We start from the raw sequence: 19,144 nt of genomic DNA, 5'->3' as shown, positions 1-19,144 counted from the left end.
TCTTTTATCTTTTTTAAAAACACGTTTTAGACTATTATATATGCACTTAAATGACTCATCTGATGATTTACACAGTGGATCTCAAATACTATTTCATCATGCCGTTTTTAATTTAAAATTCCTATAATGGGCCAAAAATGACCAGTTGGATCAAATCCTTTACCCATTACATTAAACTGTGCCCATCACAGGTAACTATACAAAGCTACACAACTATCCAACGTAGTGTTGATATGTGCCTCCAGATGCACTGGCTTCAGTGTCAATGCAATGTTCAAGAGAAAGTCAGTTAACAAAAGTGAACTGCAGAATTTTTCAAATCATAACTTGGTTAACTTCTTGCTTATATGCTCCTTTCTCACCTCTTCTCAAACTCTGCAGGACAATATCTAGTATGCAGTGGAGCTAGCATATGCACACTAGCTAAGCAAACACACAAGTAAATTTGTGAGAGGCCCCTTATTTTAGCGAGATGGTGTCACAGTGGGTCACAGTTTGCTGTGAATGTCGTGTCGTGTGTGTTCCCTTGAACTGGATTACCCAGACTCCCAAGGTATGTGTACGTGTGTGTGTCTGTATGTCAAATTAATTCCTGTTTGCTCTGTTGCTGTCACAGTTTGGACACATTGCACAGCGCTTCCTCGCATTAGTTCTGCTGCTATGCTCAGCGAGTGAGAGCAGGGATGGGTTCCATTTTGGATCTAGTTTCAAATTGGTAAAATGCCAGGATTTGTCCTTATCAAATCTTTCATTCACATTCTCCATGCAGTTAGTCTGTTTTGTCTCTCTGACACTACAGGCATCAGCAAAATAAGGATGACGACATATAAATGTGTGATACTGAGGTAAACAAACATGCGGACTCACTTAAATGTTCGAGAGTCAATGAAATAACTGCAAAATGCTGTATTTGTGGGGAGTACTCATAATGAACAACAAGTCCTTTGTTTAAATATTTATCAAGTGGTGGCATTTTTGATCATTTGAGAAGCTGCTCTGCCTTTCTCCACCACCAGTGTTATGTTACATCACATTCTGTGACCTGCACAGTGGTGCGACAATGAACTCCCATTCAAGTGATACTAACTACCTCGGTGGATGCAAAATCCTAGTGATTTACTCAACTGATAGTACTGAATACTGAAATACAATTAATAATATTTTCACTGTGTTGTTTTTACTCGAGGTGGCAGAGTGGTGCAGCGGCGATCACAGTCAAGTCGCAGCAAAAAGGCTCTGAGTTCAACCAGCTGAGGCCTATATTTATGTTTGAATGTTCTCTCTTGTGCCTGCGTAGATTTCATCCCATAATCCAAAGACATATATGTTAGGTTAATTACATGTCAGCCATTTTGTTAACTCGCAACTTGTCCTGGGTGTATTCTGACTATCAACTAATCTCAGAAGGGGCTATTTTGCATTGCACATTCAGATATTATTGTAGATATGTAATGATTTGGGCTACACTTTGTGTTTTTTACTCAATTAATTGATCACAACATGAGACATAACAGGGTTGCATACTCAGCTAAACAATTTCCTGTGGGAACACGGAAATAGTGGAGCTGAGAGTAAATTAATGGCAATGGGCATTCGTCGGACCATTTAACCAAAGCAACTAGATCTAGAAACACAAATCTAGAAAATGTCAATTGGAAAATACAAATATTAAATTGTGTTAGTGGATTAGATTTAAAAAAACGGTTACATCTTTTGGGTGTAAACTCTAAAGGTGGTGAATTATATCCTGATCATGCTGGCTTGTTTGTTCCTGGTTTCCACAACATGACTTGAACCTCAGATAACCTTATTTTGCCTCTGTGATTGAATTTCTGAATCAATGTGACTCAGCAGAGATCAGAAAGTTTCCACCAATAGACGCAGCTAATCCTGCAGGATAAGAAAGCGGCTGGGTGCCTACATGCATTTTACTCTTGATTTGATATTGAGATTGCGAAGTAGGTGAATCAAGTTGTATTGTTAGAACCACTACAGCAAAGTAGCTCTGACACAGACATTCTTGGCCTTGGGAAATATGTTTTGAATGGTAGGCAGCGTTACTACAACTTGGGTGCAGCACTTAGTGTACAAACAATGGCTATTTGAACATTTGCCACCTGTCTTAAAGGATTCTGGTTCTGATTTGTCTTGATTTTAGACATTAACCAATATATTTTGACTATCTTTCATATTTTTTCAATAGCCAAATCTTTTGTTTAAGAACAAAAATCTTTAAAATTTATTTTGGTTTGAAGTTGATCTATTCCTGCATATTTTATCAGTTCTCAAATGTGTTTATTTACCATTCCCTAGATATTAAAGCACCCTCATTGGATCACAGGGAGAAATCAAAGTATTGATAGTGAACTGAAACAGAAAGACCAAATCACATTGAAGCAGTGAGACAAATCCACACTCCTTCACCTGAATGACGTCAACTCCTTCAAATCGCAGGTCTACAGTTAGCTGCCACACCTACCACTCAGCTCAACTGGAAAGGCCTGTTCTGCCCTGCTCCCTCAGACAATCCAACACACACACAAAGCACTGAACTTCACCACACTGTTGGTTAAACAACGAGGTAGCACCTGTCTGTCCTATATTTATGTGTGTCCACTGAAACACCAGGTATAAATGGCAGAGAACTCGCTAAATCAAAATGTAATTCTATTCCATTTAACAGCTAACTGCAAGTATCAGTGTGTGAGGGAAAACTGAAGGGACTCTCTCTCTGTGTGTGTGTGTGTGTGTGTGTGTGTGTGTGTGTGTGTGTGTGTGTGTGTGTGTGTGTGTGTGTGTGTGTGTGTGTGTGTGTGTCAGGTTCTCTGTTGCTAGGGCCCTGGCTAGCTTTGTCTTTCTGTTCATCTGCCTAGTGACTGGTCTGGTAAGGAGAGAGGCATAATTTATGGTTTCCTGGGCGTAACAGCAACGTGTACGTGTGCACATGCACGTGCATAGCTATAGATTGCTTACACGATGACTCATACAAGGGGGAGCATGAATGAAGGACAGGCAAAAGGTGAACATTGAAATTATTATTTTTTTTTTTTAAACCATGTCTGTTTGCCAGCATACCTTTGTCAGTGCACTCACACATTTGGGGCTTCTCTCTGTCTCATCTGTATTAAATTTCCAGCTCACAATCTTGCTGGGCGAGAATAGATTAGATTAGATTAACTTGGGCCGAGTGATAAGAATTTTTCTTTATTTTGACTTAGGTAATTAAATGGAAGTTGCACTAAGCATCTCTCCAGGCCTACAATCAAATTCAGCTTTCAAAAATGGGAGAAATTAAGGGAAACAAAAGGAATACAGTCTGTAAAAATGAAAGCAGAAGTCATATATTTCCTTTCATAGGTTATCTTATCCCACATTTTTATGAATTCACTTTTAATTTGGAATTGAGGGCCCTATAATAAAATGTATTCCAAAGGAATCCCACTGAACTCATCTCCACCTTTCCTGCTTGATAAAGTAGCACACAAACAGGACAGTGTTCAGTAGGTGGCAGTTGGTTTATTCTTCTGACTTTCTTTCAGATTTTTCGTTCTTTTTCATTTTTCTGAGAACTTTTCCTTTCCCTAACTGAAGGACCCTGGCAGATTGTACTGTTTACTATAAACCAGGTGGATAATATTAACTTTTATGCCCTGATATACACCACCTTGTGATTTGTGCTATATTTCCTGGATCCTTGTTTTATTTCCTTGAGGGATGTGGGGCCCTGCATAAATAAACCTTGGGTAAACACAGTGTAAACATTAAATAAATTCCAAAATGAAGTTAACTTGTTTGGCTCTGCATGACCTCTGCAGTGAGGGAATGTCTCACTTGCACAAATTAATAGTTTAAATCCCTCACACCTTAGAATCCTGCTTGCTCAGTAAGTGAGTAACAACGGAAACAATGAAATAAGAGGATGAAGTAACAATTGAAGAGGCCAGACAGTTTTTCAAATTGTACTAGTTTGTCTTCTTAGAGACCAGACTATAAGCGAATAAGACCGTGAACATTGTAAAACAGGAAATCCGACAATAAAATGACCATGTCTGGGGGAAGTACACAAAAAGAGTACAAACTGCTAGAAAACATTAAGCAATGCAGAACTGCATTTGGAACAAATCTGCTGCAATAATTTTATATAAAATTATTTCTGACATATTTAGCACTAGATTATGTACTAATATGTACTACTAGTGTTTTATACTAGTGTCACACCAATAGTGTGGCACATTCAAATTTTCTATTCAGGTTCCTTGAGGTCACAGCCATTACCAAACCCTGTGTAACATGGCAGCATTTCAAATCATTGTCACTCAATGCATCTGCCATTTCACACTGTCAGAAAGACATCACAAGTCACTTCTCTATGTTTCTCAGCGCTCTTATGATACGTACCCCGCAACTGATTATGATAACAGTATCTGTCTTGGTCAGTAAAAACCTTTTCTACCCATTCACACTAAGTTTGCTAGTCATGTGTAAAAGAAGCTCAGTAAAGTAAATCATTACAAGTTAGCATTAGGCTAACTTGACATCAAATATTATTAACAGTTTCCCCCTTCCAAATAGCACACTCACTAATCAGATCAAAACACCCTCTCTGACAGGAACAGAGGCCTTCCCACAACACTCTGTCCATCCTCATGTCCTGTGCCATTTTGTCCTGTATCTTGAGACCCGACACCAAAGGCATTCTATACATGGCCTTCTAAACAGACTGCGTTTGTGCGGACATATCCATCCATGACCTTTTGCCTACAATCCCACTTAAGGACTCCCCATGACCCCAAACTTTTTCTTCTTTCCCCACCCCTGAATCCTCTCTGGATGCTGTGGGACGAGGAAATGCCCACACAGGCCAACAACAGCACTACAGCCCAAAGATTTTTAAAAACACACACACTGTGTTGGTACAGGTGTATCTCTAAAGGGTGCAGATAGAGGGCCGACAAGGAAGTTCAGTTTGAAGGTTATTAATGATTACTACCCTGCACTTTGGTTTATACTTTAATTAGCCTGCCTGTACAACTGTGAGAGTAAATCTCACTTCAATTTTCATGTGGCTTATGTCAAAATGCTTCACACTACAAGGTACACCACCAGATATGTACGATTATAACTATTATGATATAACTATATTGCACGTGTTGCTGCTGTGGCCAAAGTAAAGCCAGGTCTATTTTAATTTGATAGACTACTGTTTTTCACTACAGAGGCCAACACGTCAGTGGTTTCTTGAATTCAATGCAGAAGTCTGACCAAACTGTAGGTTTGTGCTCATGTGTCTGTAAATGTGAGTATTATACCTATACGTTTAAAACATGCAAACTTGAACACGGAATAAACCGTGAAACACCAAATGAAGTGTGTGTGTGTGTGTGTGTGTGACAGCTACAATAAGGAACAGTATCGTTTTTCTGTTTCAGATAAGGGTGTAGCCGTGTCAGAATATGCATGTGTCACTTTGTGTAGATTTATTTGCTTGCATCTACCTTCTTACGTACCAGTCTGACCAGATCTGCTTTTTCTGTACACTTTAATGAAAGCAGGGATCCACTTCGTCGGACAAACACACACTCACACGTAGTGAGATCACGGTATCAACACACAATTTCCGTCAGCGTTTGCACAAGAAACAACAGTAGACAAAATCTTTGAACCTTTGAGTCTCCTGCATCAAGACGTTTTCCTATTGGCAGGTGAAAGCAGATCTGAAGTCTGTTTGGATTTACAGCTGCTCTTTACAAATCTGAAACTCAAAGTTACTTACTCATTTTTCATAAAGGCTGGAGCCAATGCTTTACGTGTGTAAAATTACTACATTTTTGTGATGCATCGCTCATCAAAGCTATTGACTGTTAAATTAATCTGTCACCACAGCCACATTAATATATTTACTATACTTTTAGATACACAAGCAATACAAATATAGAAATGTGTGAAGCTTCTCACACGCACTGAAAACATGTAATGGCTAACTGTCAAGATGTAGAGACACAAATGTTCTATTTGATTTGCATATCCAATTTTTTTTCTTTCATTTCAAGAGACAGATTAAAACGTGGTATGTCATCAACTGTCCAAGTAATGCAAATAATGCTATGTGTAGTTAAGATTTGTATGTATGCGCGTGTGGCTTCTTCGTAATTCATCTCTAGATTAAACTGCCTGACAGGTTTAAGACAGATTCTGTATTCTTGGAAGAAGAGGCCTTATATTAATGATTTACAATGTACAGCCAAGGGGTTTCTTTTAAGCTTAAAACATGCTACCAAAGCTTTTCTCTACTCAACTGAATGGACACATGAAACACAGACTCTTACTTAATGTCCTGAGTTGAAAATCCTGTTAAAATGTATTGATTAATTAGCTTTTATGGACAGAGGTCAGGAGTTCTAGGGCAAAGTAGGTTGTGTGTTGCTTGTAAATGCCTTCAATACCCCAACTGAACCCAAATAAGACACGTTTCAGCCTAACATCTGGATGCCAATTGTAATAAAACCTATGCTTTTAAGTCTACATCTGCTCCTGTAGTGCTGTTTCACCACACGATATGTTGTCTGCATTAGCATCTTAAAACTTTGGACGTCCGTTTTCTATGATCCCATAGCCGCCAATGCTTCTTTATATCAAACAGGATTTTTCTTCTTTTAAGGTTCCTGTGTCAAGACTGTCCAGCACAAACACAATATATCAACTTTCTTTCTGGAGAGCACCACCACAAGTCCATGCCTGCACTATATAACATGCAATTAAATACTAAAATATATGACATGAAATGTAAGGTCTCCAGCTATTTTTTTTACAATGGATGTTTAATGTTTCCAAAGGTTAAAGGTGCATTTAGCCCACACACTTGTATAGAAAGTTAATGAGGCACCAGGCTTATATACTGTGTGTAGGTGCCAGGCTTCTCCACTGTCTCCAATCATCTGGAACTGGCGGACAGGGTTATCCCTATTGCCACAGGTCTCATTGATGATAAGTCAAGCGGGAGGACATGCCCCAGCACACAGACTCAACATGAGACTAAATTTGATCTCATATTCTGCAAGGAGTGGGAAACCCAGTGTGAGTGCGTAGGCAAGCTGGTGAATCACTGCTGTGTGGCGAAGACAAGGGAGACAGAGAAAAGCAAAGAGACGCCAAACTAGGCCTCCCTCGAAAGCAGATGAGAATGTCACACATGGGTGTGTTAATGGGTTAATATCAACTCTAACACTGTTTGGAAGAGTGATCTTGAATGTAGATCTTACCTGCCCGGTCGAATTCTCAATGACTTGCACCAGTGGGGGCCTTGTTGACATTTTTGAAAGACTTGGGGGTTGCCAAAAAAGGGGGAAAGGAACAGTGACACAAGAACGATTCTTCAGTGTCTATTGTGCATTTAAAACGTGGGTAGCTGGTGGTGGAGGTAAATTCCCAACAGATGTCCAGTGCTAGCCAGCTAGCAGCACGACAATTCACCCGTGAATCAACAAGTTGGATCCCACATCAGCGGCTAGCCGAGTTAGCCAACTAGCTAGAGACTAGCTAGCAGCGACCGCACGTCCCATGTTTGTCAACAAGCACAAAACGAGGAAAAGGGAGAGCAAGTGTCTTTTTTTCAGCTTCGGTCCTGGTGGGGAAACATTCAGTTTCCAGTTAGCATCTGACAGCGTCGAGGGTGGCTAGCGAGCTAACAACCTGATGCTGTGACGTTTTCGGCAGCTAGCTACTTGGGCTAGCTTGAAGAAAAGTTGGGCAATGGTTGCACTGCACAAGACAAGGTTCAATTAGGTGGCTAACATGCTAAGTAACGTTGCTAACTAACGCCGGAGGAAGCTGGAGCTGTCGCCGAAATCGACAACCAACTTAAATCCAACGTTGTTTCTGATAAACGCACTCTCGTCGTCTATATTTGTCTTTTTTTTTTCAAGAGGCTGAGATGTTTCCTTTCTGGTCTGGGGTCCAAAAACTTTCAGGCCAAAGTTATTCCCGGCGAGGTCTCGACCTTCCCAACTCACACAAAACAATCCAAAATGTTCCCAGCGTGATATCCAAGGTTAGGGTATCCGGGGAGGGAAATAAAAGCAGCGCTGTGGAGAGTGGTCACATGGCAGAGGAGAAACACGAATTAATTTGCTGTGCTAGCTAACTGCTTGGCCGATATTAGCCCATGTAGCTAGCCAATTCAGTGTTTCTTCCCAGGCAGAGCTAGCTAGTTAGCTTATCCTCCGGCGGACGCGGCGGCGGTGACTCGCCACGGAGCAGCCCACCAAACTCAAAATCCACGGAAATCACCGGCGCTCTTCCTCCTGTGGCGTGATTGGAATAAGGTCGTCCGCCTCTGCTGCACTGCAGTGAGGCGATACACCAGCTCGTCCTGTCGGTAACCGCCGACTGCTGCTGTTATTCCCCGCGATCAGGCGACTGAAGGGAGGATCATCAGGTTGTAAAATCCATGATCTGTAGACGGGGGGTCTTCTTGTTTGGAGGTGTGTGTGTGTGTGTGTGCGCCACGGGCGACAGGGGGGAGAGAGGCGAGGAGCTGCGCCCGAATGCAGACTATGCGCACGATCCTGCCCTGATACCGGAACAAGCTCGCGGCAACATGGCTGCTTGCACCACGACTGAAGGAGGAGGGAGGGAGGGAGGGAGGATTCGTCTGTGTTCGGTTCCACTCGACTTTTTCTCCGAGCCCCGAGGTAACTTCCAGGTTTGGCGAGTGGCAGGTGCAGCGTCACCAGAGAGTTCTGAGTTCACAAGGACAAACTCTTGCATTTCATTGGTTTGCGCATAATTCCCACAGGACTCCTCCTCAACTGAAACATATCCCCCTGAGACTCCTGAGACTACTGGAGATAAACCCCCAGGGGCCCTCAAGAGCCCTGAATTCACCTGCATTTGCTTTTTATTAGACCATCACAATACAATACCATCTGGGTCATTCTTGAGCACTAAATCGTGTTGCCCTGTCTTACAGAGGGGCCCATAACTTGTCCAACATCCATGCAGAATCCACCAACTCTCAGGTGAAAGCATACTTTCTATAGAAGGCATTCTTCTAAACTTAGTGCCAGGCTATTGGTGGTCTTTTATCTCTATTATAACCATCATTATGTGTGTACTTCCTTCTGCATTTCAACAATTTGTTTTCTGTTGTGAAGACCCTTTGTATCTAAAGTCATCATCATAATTCCGGATTCAGTCAGATGTACACTTAAGTAATTTCTTGTTTACTGTTTGCTCTATATCTTTGAGCAAAGTCATGTATAATGAATATATTAAAAAAACGAATTCCTTGTTCAAGCACATCGTGAACTTCTAAGAAACTTTTGCCCTTGGGTGTCAAAGACAACATAATTGATGCTTATAATAATAGATACAGAATTTGAGGTATATTTGGCTGATGTTACATGTAATTAACCCATTGCCAACAAATATACTTGTGTTGGTAGTAGAATGAATAGTGATTCCAGGGGCCAACAGGTGGAGAGAGCCAACATCCTGGCTGCCTCTAGCCAACTTCAAAAAACGTTCATGTATCTGTGGTTAAATATTAGAGCAGGACACAAATGAGCTTGTTAAATGATTGGATTTTTGTTACCACTTAAGATCCTCTGGCTGTTTGTGGTTTGATTTTAAGCAAGATTACACAAACTCTACTCGATGAATTTCCAAGAAACTTGGTTGAAGGATGTTTTATGGGTCAGGGAGGAACCCATTACATTCTGGTGTGGATCTGGATCAAAATTGTGTTGAACACTTTCTCTGTTTTCCCAGGGAATAACACAAAGGTGTGTTTAGGGGCCTGATATTTATGAGCGTGTGAAATTCGGTGCAGCTTGCTTTGATTTAAGGGGACTTTTGGACCTTATGTGCCCAACTGAGTGCATTCGTTACTATATCATAAAATGCCTCCTTCTTTTGTTAATTGAGATAAGATAAGACTATTAATCCCAAAGGAAATTCTTGTGCCAGCTTGCTCCAAGATTACAGCAGAACAATAGGAAGTAGAATAAAATACAGTAAAACACACACTGTGAAGAATTAAATCTAAAATACAAGTTAAGACAAAATAGTAAAGCAGATCTAATCACTTTCTGTTGCTTTATGTAATTTAACTGAGGCCATATCCAATTATAAATACACATTGTGTTTCGTCACCACAGCTGTAATGATAGAGCATAATTTGTAAATATGTACCCATGCAATCCAAGTGTGACTGTGAGATGCTGACAGCTGGCATAGACATTTTCAAGTTACTTAGCAACAGCCATGGACTGACAAAGATAATATGGCTGCTGCTGCTGCTGCTGCTGGAAGTGGTGATGTCTGAACTCTTGTCAGTCAGGAGGTCTGCGGAGACCGCTCACAATACCAGATATTCACCGTTTACACAATGCGAGGATGTTGGGGGAGAGAAAATAAAAAAGAGAAAAAAAAGAAATCAGGAAATGAAAGGGTTCGTTAGTAGGAGAGTGGGAGAGAATCCAACTGGCAGGATTTCCCGATGAATCAAGGGAAAAACATCCCCCTGATGATGGAGGGAGTGTGCTCAGTATGCACCATAACAGGACACAAACACCTCTGTCTGTAACAGTGTGTTCATGATCATTACGTCTATAAGAGACTTTATTATGACTTGTCGATCAGGGTGCACTCATTCCAAATGCCTCTTATTGTTCACTCATTGTGTTGGAGCCGGTCCAGTCTGACGGTGGATCACAGGAGAGTGCACGTCACACACACGTTCTGCTCTCAACTGCACTTTTTCTTTTGGAGACTCTATTAAAAATATCATTGATAAGTGTGAACATGTGAACCAGTGTCTGAAATGTGTTGAAGTGTCGCCATCTGCTGGACGCCTTTCCATCTGTCTATCTACCTTCCTCCCTCCCTCCCCCTTCTGCCTTTAACCATCTTTAACTCCTTACCTACCTCCCTCCCTCCTTCCTTCCTTCCTCTTTAACTCCTTACTTACCCCATTCCTTCCTTCGACGCTCCTCATTTTTTTCCCTCCTCCCTCCCTGCATAACCGTCTACCTCCCTCCTTCCTTTCTTACCTTCACCTTTACCTCCCTCCCTCCATAAGTTCTTACCTCCCTCCCTCTTTACTCCCCTCCCTCCCTCCCTTCTTTCTTAACCTTTTACTTCCCTCCTTCTCTCCCCCTCCTTCCTTAACTTCTTACCTCCATCCCTCTTTAACAATCTCCCTTCACATTTCTTGACTTCTTCCTCCTCCTTCCCTCCCTCCTTATCTCCCAACCTCCCTCCTTACCTTTTTACCTGTCCCTCTTTACCAACCAACCAAGATAGATTATTTCCTGCTGAGTCACATAAATCTTCTATGGAGAGGAAATGACACTGAGTAGGAGGCTGAATAGCAAATTGTATCAGTGATGATTTGTGTGTATTTTAAGTTTCATTGGACAAACATTTAAAAAACATACCAGCCAACCTGTTAAAGGAGCCAAATGTATCTGGCCGGAGTGCAACTCACTGTTTTTTTTTTTATATGTAGCCAGTGCTTTTCCCCATAGTGGTTGGCAACCTACATTATACTCCTCAACACACCTGATACATCATAGTCAGTCTCTCCTCCTCCTTAAAACAGTATCCTAATTTTCTACCACAATGTCGCACATGGTCAAAATGCATTGGAACATGAAGCACTCAGCTGCCACCACTGACTTTTAGAATGAGCTTGTTATGAAAGAATAACTGATTCTGAAAGATTGTTTTGGTGAAATACAGTAGCTGATAGAAAACCCTGTGTCACAGTGTAGGCGAGAACGATGTCAATGGCAGCTTTAGTCCTAAGAGCGAGGACGATCTAAGAACACTTATACACAGAAGCTATGAATTTACTGACCTATGTAAATGTCCTAGCACCAAACACCAGGTGGTCTGTACTGTGCTAATGTTCATGACACTATTATTAGGTATCCAGCGTTTACAGAGATAATCCCCCTCAAGTGTCAAACCTCATCTAATTGGCTAAGTAGTGTTTCTTCTAGTTTTATGTCAGACTTACAAGATGGTTTTATACTGCAATGGAAAAAGGTGGAAAACTGAGTGTAAGTAGGTTTTACCTCCTCTCCGTCTTTGTCCATGTGACTCACTTTCTTTGAGGGATGTTAATTTCCAGAATAACATGATGCATGAAAGTGACATTGTGGAAATTCAACATTTTATTAAGTTAAGACGAGTTGTGATAATTACAAAATCACATGCAAAAGCTGAAATATGATGGTGAACTTGAAAATGCAGTTGATGCACTGGCAGCATTTAGGAGGCAACATATGCTAAATGATGGGGACGAGTGAAAGCCTCATGAAAAACAGAAAGATGCAATTTATGAAAATAAAATATACATTTATTTTACCTGAGGAAGAACTCAAGAAGCTTTAAACTATGTACAAACAAATGGGGAAACAATCCTTGATCTGAAATTAAGTCTAAAACAAAGATCAATGTTCCTATCATAAAAATATCACCTTCTTTAAAGTTTGTTTTTAAAAAGTAGAAAATGTCTTAATCATGTTTTTATACTGAAATACAGTATCTGAGATCTGTATAAAAAGAGATGCCCATACATTTTTCCAAAACCAAATCCCATTAAAAACGGACAGAAGAAGGGGATCATTTAACAAAAGAAAAAAAAGACAAACTATGGGAATATAAATTATAAAGGGGGGGGTGGTAGCTTCACATCCAGTCAGGGAGACATGACCTCTGACTTACTCTCTTTCACCAGCACCGAGCAGTTCCTCCACTGCGACAGTCGACAGGTCGGAGAAGAAATGGCCCTCATTGTCTCCGCCTCCAAACACCAGCAGAGTTCTGCCGACGATGCCCACGTCCATGTCGTTGTCTTCCTCTGAGAAGCGGCTCGCTGTATCCATGGTGATGAGGGAGTGCCCCGCCCTGGGGACGGACATCTGAGGGAGGGTCGCCTCTGTCCAGCTGTTGGTGTCTGGAACACAAAACACCCTCGCATCAGTTATATATTTTATAGGATGCTAGTTTACATGACACCTTCCTTTATTTGCCCAAATCCTACATATATGCCACAATATTGGTGCACAATAGACCCAGTGTTTAAAGGAACAGTTCAACAGAGAAGCCGCTGTGTGCAAAGGTAAGAAAACTGCAATAAACTACACACTCATTGATATCAGTTGGAGTAGCCTTGAGATGCAGCTCACCTATATCGAAGATGAAGGTGTCGCTGAGAGCGTTGTTTCCGTTGTACCCACCGTGGATCAGAAACTTTGTGTCTGAAAGCACAGCACTGCCATGCCAGCTGGAACACACACACAATTGAACACATACTGAGGTTCAATACCCAGCCCTAGTTACCACCGGGTGTGTAGATGTATGGTACATGTGTGTTAAGTTGCATACCTGCGAGGAGAGGGGGCTTTCCCAGTTGTTTTTACTGCAGAAAACTCCATCAGACCTAAGAAACACAACAAGATATTTAACTTAATTATTCACACTGATTTTACACACTATACTTACACCTGTTTCCCAATACAGGCTCCTTGTTTGTATGTAAAGATAGATAGATATACATCAGATGTGCATGACACTAGGAGTCTCCTTTATGAAGCAGCTGGTATAAGTGTGTCTTACCAAGGTCCAGCATATACATGTCATTGTAGCACACAGGAGTGTCCCATCCACCAAACACATAGATCTTCCTCTCCTGCATCACACACGCAGAGTGACTGAAAGCACAAAAACCAAAGAGGGAGTTAAAAAGCTGGAGAAAACTGTGTTTTAAATGTGTGTTTGAAAGAAAGAACGTCAGCCAGAAATACTGCAATAACATTTGGATCAACAGATCTTACCCTGAGCGAGGGGAGGGTTTGTCGCCTGTCACAATGGGTTGGTACCAGATGGAGAGGTGGGGATCGAATATGTACAGTGAGTCACTGCAGCCATCGGGCTCCGGGTTTGGACAAGGAAACACCCCGCCCAGCACAAAGAGTTCACCCCGAAACATACTGCAGCTGTGGTAGGCCAGAGGGGGAACCTTACCCTGAGCCTGAAGGAGAGGAGAGGAGGAGAAGGTCAAGAAAGAGAAGATTAATTAAAGTTGTCACTATACAAATCAATTAAATCAAGATCAACACACACTCACCTCCACCATAGTCCACTTCCAGCTCTGGGTGTCCAGGATGTGAACATCGTTGAACCACTTCTTGTTTTTAGAGCCTCCAAACACAAAGATCCGCTTTGAGTCTGGGTCGTAGACGGCCGTGTGGCCAATCCGGGCCTCAGGGGTAGGACCCTCAGCCAGAGTCTCTGCTGCCACCCAGGACAAGTCCTCTATGGGACAGAGAGTATAGACTGTGACAAGGATGCACAGGAAACTAAATTCTCCTTCAACAGGAGCTCTAAAGAAACTGACCTGTGCAGAGCTTCCACATGGGATCTTTGCAGAACTGCATCCTGGCTCCCTGTCCTCCGATCAGGATTGCTGTCTGGGTGTCGATGGGACACAGAGTCTGGCCCCATCTGCCTGACGGGCTCACTAGCACGGCTGCACAAGAACCAGAGATTTGACATTTCACGTGTTAAAAGTCTTAAAAGAGTGAACAAATATGACATAGAAGTAAAGATGAAATTGTGTGTGATATAAAACTCACCAGTCTGTGTGGGAGTCTTGGCCTGCCTACTCTTCATCCTGGCTGCGCTCTGAGGAGGCGTCCTACCCACAATCCCCTGCGCCTCTTCTGCTACATTAGCTGCAGACAGGAGAGTTGATAAAGAAATGATTCACTCCTCCACACTGGAGTGTCTTTCGGACTAATAATCATTAGAAACTCTTTACTGTTTCTAGCAAACACAGCAAAGACACTTAGATATATATTCATGGTCACATTCTTTCCATACATCTGTCACCTCGTGTACCAACCTGCCGCCTTCGTCTTTGCTGCGTCTCCACCACTGATGAACAGCTTCTGCCCCCCTTTGCTTTGCCCTCTGGCTTTTCGTACAGGTGTGGTCTTCTCCACCGCACCATTTGGACACACATTCTCCTCCTCCCGTTCCCTCTCCGCCACCTTACTCTTAGCATTGTCTTCCTCTACCATGCATCCTCTTTTCCTTTTGCCGTTGAGCTCTCGAGCTGTGAGGGGAGCTGTGGTTTCCTTGAAGAGAACAGTATCTACTCACTTAAAAACTATTTGGGTGTGTTTGAGATATGATGAAGTTCTGCGCCATTCTGGGTTGGTATTGAGGGAAATGTAGGAAAACACAGAGGGCTGATAGTTCTTGATTTGTGGCTCAATTGCTTAATTCCTCTAAACAACAGCAGGTCTTTATCATCTTACCTTTGGTGTGTATTCCTTCACAGCCAGGATGAGTTCTGGTTTTGACCAATCTGCTTTTGTCTGAGAAAAAGAAATGTACAAAACATGTATATTAACTTGTCCGTCAATAAAATAAGCCTTAAATAGACAACTACATTTTAGTATTTAAAGTTTCTTATGGCTGGAATGAAACCGTGACTGTTTGTCATGGTTGTTTGTTTACCTCGTCACACTTTTCCACACTTGTTAGGGTTTGTCACCTTTGCCAAGGAGCTCTTGTTTTCATTAGCACTATTTGTCTGTTAATTATCAGGATTACACAAAATCTACTGGACAAATTACCCTGAACCTTGGTAGAAGGATGTGGTGTGGGTCAAGGAAGAACCAATTAAATTGTACCACGGATCCAGATCAGGGACCAAGCGTAACGTGACCTTAGCTATAGGTGTTGTTTTAAAGGGACTGTTGGGCCTTAACAGAGATATTTACCAAGTTTCCTCCCTCCAAAGAGACGTTCAGTGTGACGCTGTCTGTCCATGTGTCCTCCTCCCACTGCTCCCATGACAGGCACCTGAAGCAGATCAGATACAGAACTCAATGAAAAGGTCACTGGTGAATATGAATATTTCGTAGCTCCATTGGGCAGCACTCATCTTTTATGACAGAAATAAAGTAGCCACGGTAAACAGCACTTTCAAGTAACTCTTCCAATGCCAAGTTAATGTTCTGTATCTTATATAAATCTTTATTGACCAAATCTAAGATGACACACACTAAAAAGTAAAAGAAGGGGAACATGAGTTCTTACATATCCTTCTTTTAACAGCCCTGTATGTTTCTCCGTGTGATTTTTGTGTACAGGCTGTTTCAAATGAGTTGCATGAAGGAAAACTGATCAATCAACCAATCTATGTCTCCATCTAACGTGTTCATCAATCTACGTGATAAACATATATAATCATTTCGGTAACATCACATCGTTTGTACAGTGCTCACGACCACAACACAGGATGGGGTGTGAGCTCTACCTGTTGTACGGGGTCAGTTTCCCCATGGTGATGGGGAAACGATCTGCGTCGTTCAGCTCCACGTTCACGCACACCCTCTCCCCCCAGGGCCCGCTGCTGAACAGCACCACTTGATGGACACTTGGTGGAACTGCAGCGCACACCCTGCACGACCCACTGGCACTGACACACAGAGATAAAAAAATAGCTGATTATTGGTCACTTGTTACGAATATAAACGCGGCACGACACGTGAAAGTGTTTAATAGGATGTGTCTCACAACAAAGAAGAAGCTAACCGACATTTAACACGGCTAATTCAAAGAGGCGCCAATGAGAAACAACACATAGACCGTTAGAAAGCAAAGCTAATGCTAACTAATGAGTCCGCGGGACCAAGGGGAGCAGCTAGCTAAGTGTTACAAGCTGAAGTCGTTACCTTAGCAGCCTTTGAGGCGGACCGTTCACTCCGAACACCGCGTAAACTGCGAATTCATCCATCTTCTGCGTTTCCCTCCAGCAGCAGCTCCTCCTGTCGAAACGTCTCTGACCTCCACACTTGATTCTAACTCTGTGTAAACGATCACACCCGCGGTTTTCTCTCCGTCCTGCTCCGTCCACTCGTCTCCCGCCACCGCCGTGTGTACACTTTCCAAACTCCGCGCGAACCCTGGGTAACGCGCGGTGTGCGCTCGCTTTGTCGCTCAGAGTGTCCCTGCGGGAGGAGCCTGCGCTGTCGGACACGCAGCGAACGGCGGACGAACGGTAGCCCCGCCCACGCGGCGTGTACTGATAGAACATTGAGCAGACTGTGAGATGAGACGCACGAGATATAAACCAATCAGAGGCCTCCGTACAGTGACACTGCGTGACGTCAATGAGGCTGCGTTCAACACCTGTTCAACACCTGTTCAACACTTTTATTTCAGGTTTGAAAATTATACATTTTACTGTTTTTAAATGTTTTATTCAACTATATTTGTTTAATTTCAACTTATTTTTATTTTTAAAAACTGAATTTATAATTGTTCGTATTTTCTTGTGTTTATTTTATGCATGATGCTGTTGATTCACCGGTTTCCCTGATAGGTTTCCTTACTTGATAATATTAACATTCATATTAATATTGATGACAATAAAATAATAATAATATATAAATTGATGATTCAATCAGTCTGTAGACTAAAATATGCATTTATTGTAAACGAACAATCGAACATAATCCAAAAACAATTAGGTACAAAGACGAATTTAAAGATGGAGGATAGAATTTTTATTTGTCACTTGCACAGAGATGCAAGGTCAAATATGTAGTGAAATGTGAGGGGGCGTTCTGTTTCTGTGCAAACATACTGATTGATCAGCAATAAAAATCAAATCAAATATCTATGCTACTTACTTGCAGATATTCTGCCACTGTCAATTTGACTTGAACACCAGAGGAGACATCGCTCAGTGTCCAGTCTGATCCCCACATATATGCTGCTGATTGTCATGCTACGTGTTTCTGAGGGCAGCCTCATTTCCAAACATACCCTCAACCCAGCAACAGGTTTGTTGTCTGAACTCCTCTTCACCTTCATGGTATTCCTGGAAGGAGTGCGACCCTGTCGAAGAATCTGGAGGAGCTGCGGCTGGCCTCCTCATTCTCCTCACCACCTACCTCCTTGAATTTCTTCTCTGCGCCCCGTCGAACCTCTGGCTCGTCTGTCACATCCTCAGGAAAAAGTGAATATCCACACATTAGTGTCATGTAACCAAGAGCAACTGTATCCCATAATGCAGCCTCAATTAAATGGCCTGATTCAAGATTAATAAATCAATAGAGGTACTTTATTGTTATGTTTATTAAATGTGTGATTCTGCTGTGATTATTATTGGTTTTGAATCTGAAGGTCAAAGGTCTCCGGTGTCCTCCCTGCTGACTTCTTCCTGCTCCACCTGGCCCTCACCCAGTTTTCCTTCCACCTGGTCGTGCCTGTGTTTTTTACCAATCACCTCCTGTGGCAGAGCATGTCCGTGCTTGCCGTGATCACCGTGATGACCTCCATGGTGCTGGTCATGAAGCCACTGCTCCTCTGTATGGTGTGTGTGGAGAGGTACATGGCCGTGGTGCGACTATCTACGGTAAAAACACACACACATCGAATGTCCTTACACAAGGAGATGACGAGACTCTGATTATACAGCACAAACCAGAGCTGCAGACTGGGGCCTGAATCTGACTTTCCTTCAAGTCTGTTGATCTAACTCCCCCTTACCTCCCTCCCTCCCTCCATCTTTCCTTACTGCCCTCCATCCTTACCTCCATCCCTCCTTACCACCCTCTATCCTTACCTACATCTTTTCTTACCTTCCTCCCTCCTTATCTTAATCTCTCCTTACCTCCATCCATCCTTAACTCCATCTTTCCTTACCTCCATCCCTCCTTACCTCCCTCCATCCTTAACTCCATCTTTCCTTAACTCCTTACCTCCATCTTTCCTTACCTCCATCCCATTTACCTTCTTTCCTCACCTCCCTCCATCCTTACCTCCATCTTTCCTTACTGCCCTTAATCCTTAACTCCATCCTTCCTTACCTTCACCAACCAAAACTCCATCCTTCCTTACCTCCTCCCCTCAATACCTCCTTACATCCAGTCTGACAGAGAAAATACATTTGCCCTCCTTCACTTCTCTTGTGTAATAAAACAGACATGACGTTCAAATAAATTCAAATAAAACTTTAATTGAGAAAAATTTAATGTTCGTGTCATAACGAATCTTATTGTTTTGAAGTAAAAATGTATAAGATGAAATAAGAGGGAACAATAACTAGCCCATG

The 19,144-nt window shown here is 42.2% G+C and overlaps 2 protein-coding genes across 25 annotated transcripts in view; both read right to left on the bottom strand.

Annotated features, from left to right (window-relative positions):
* Positions 1–8,621, bottom strand: part of mark2b (MAP/microtubule affinity-regulating kinase 2b) — a 47,359-nt gene extending 38,738 nt beyond the window's left edge. For all 23 annotated transcript variants that reach the window (XM_069518217.1, XM_069518219.1, XM_069518227.1 and 20 more), the window contains exon 1: positions 7,260–8,621. In XM_069518217.1, coding sequence (XP_069374318.1) covers positions 7,260–7,310 — 51 coding nt within the window. In that variant the 5' untranslated portion in view covers positions 7,311–8,621. The remainder of the gene's footprint in view (positions 1–7,259) is intronic.
* A 3,540-nt stretch (positions 8,622–12,161) lies between these two features.
* Positions 12,162–17,134, bottom strand: krcp (kelch repeat-containing protein). Of its 2 annotated transcripts, XM_020095362.2 has the most exons (13): positions 16,758–17,134; positions 16,340–16,501; positions 15,801–15,882; positions 15,333–15,392; positions 14,915–15,149; positions 14,646–14,744; positions 14,408–14,539; positions 14,138–14,325; positions 13,845–14,041; positions 13,627–13,721; positions 13,396–13,450; positions 13,197–13,294; positions 12,162–12,964 (listed from the first exon to the last, which is right to left on the bottom strand). In XM_020095362.2, the coding sequence occupies exons 1-13, from the start codon at positions 17,117–17,119 to the stop codon at positions 12,729–12,731; spliced, it is 2,001 nt and encodes a 666-aa protein (XP_019950921.2). In that variant the 5' UTR covers positions 17,120–17,134; the 3' UTR covers positions 12,162–12,728. The 2 variants fall into 2 exon arrangements, with proteins under 2 accessions (XP_019950921.2, XP_019950922.2); XM_020095363.2 differs by lacking the exon at positions 16,340–16,501.
* Between the last annotated feature and the right edge of the window lie 2,010 nt (positions 17,135–19,144).

The sequence above is a fragment of the Paralichthys olivaceus genome, chromosome 22 (assembly GCF_024713975.1).
Source record: "Paralichthys olivaceus isolate ysfri-2021 chromosome 22, ASM2471397v2, whole genome shotgun sequence".
Taxonomy (NCBI): Eukaryota; Metazoa; Chordata; class Actinopteri; order Pleuronectiformes; family Paralichthyidae; genus Paralichthys; species Paralichthys olivaceus.
Note: the sequence above shows the minus strand (reverse complement) of the source record. Positions and strands in the feature narration are given on the sequence as shown.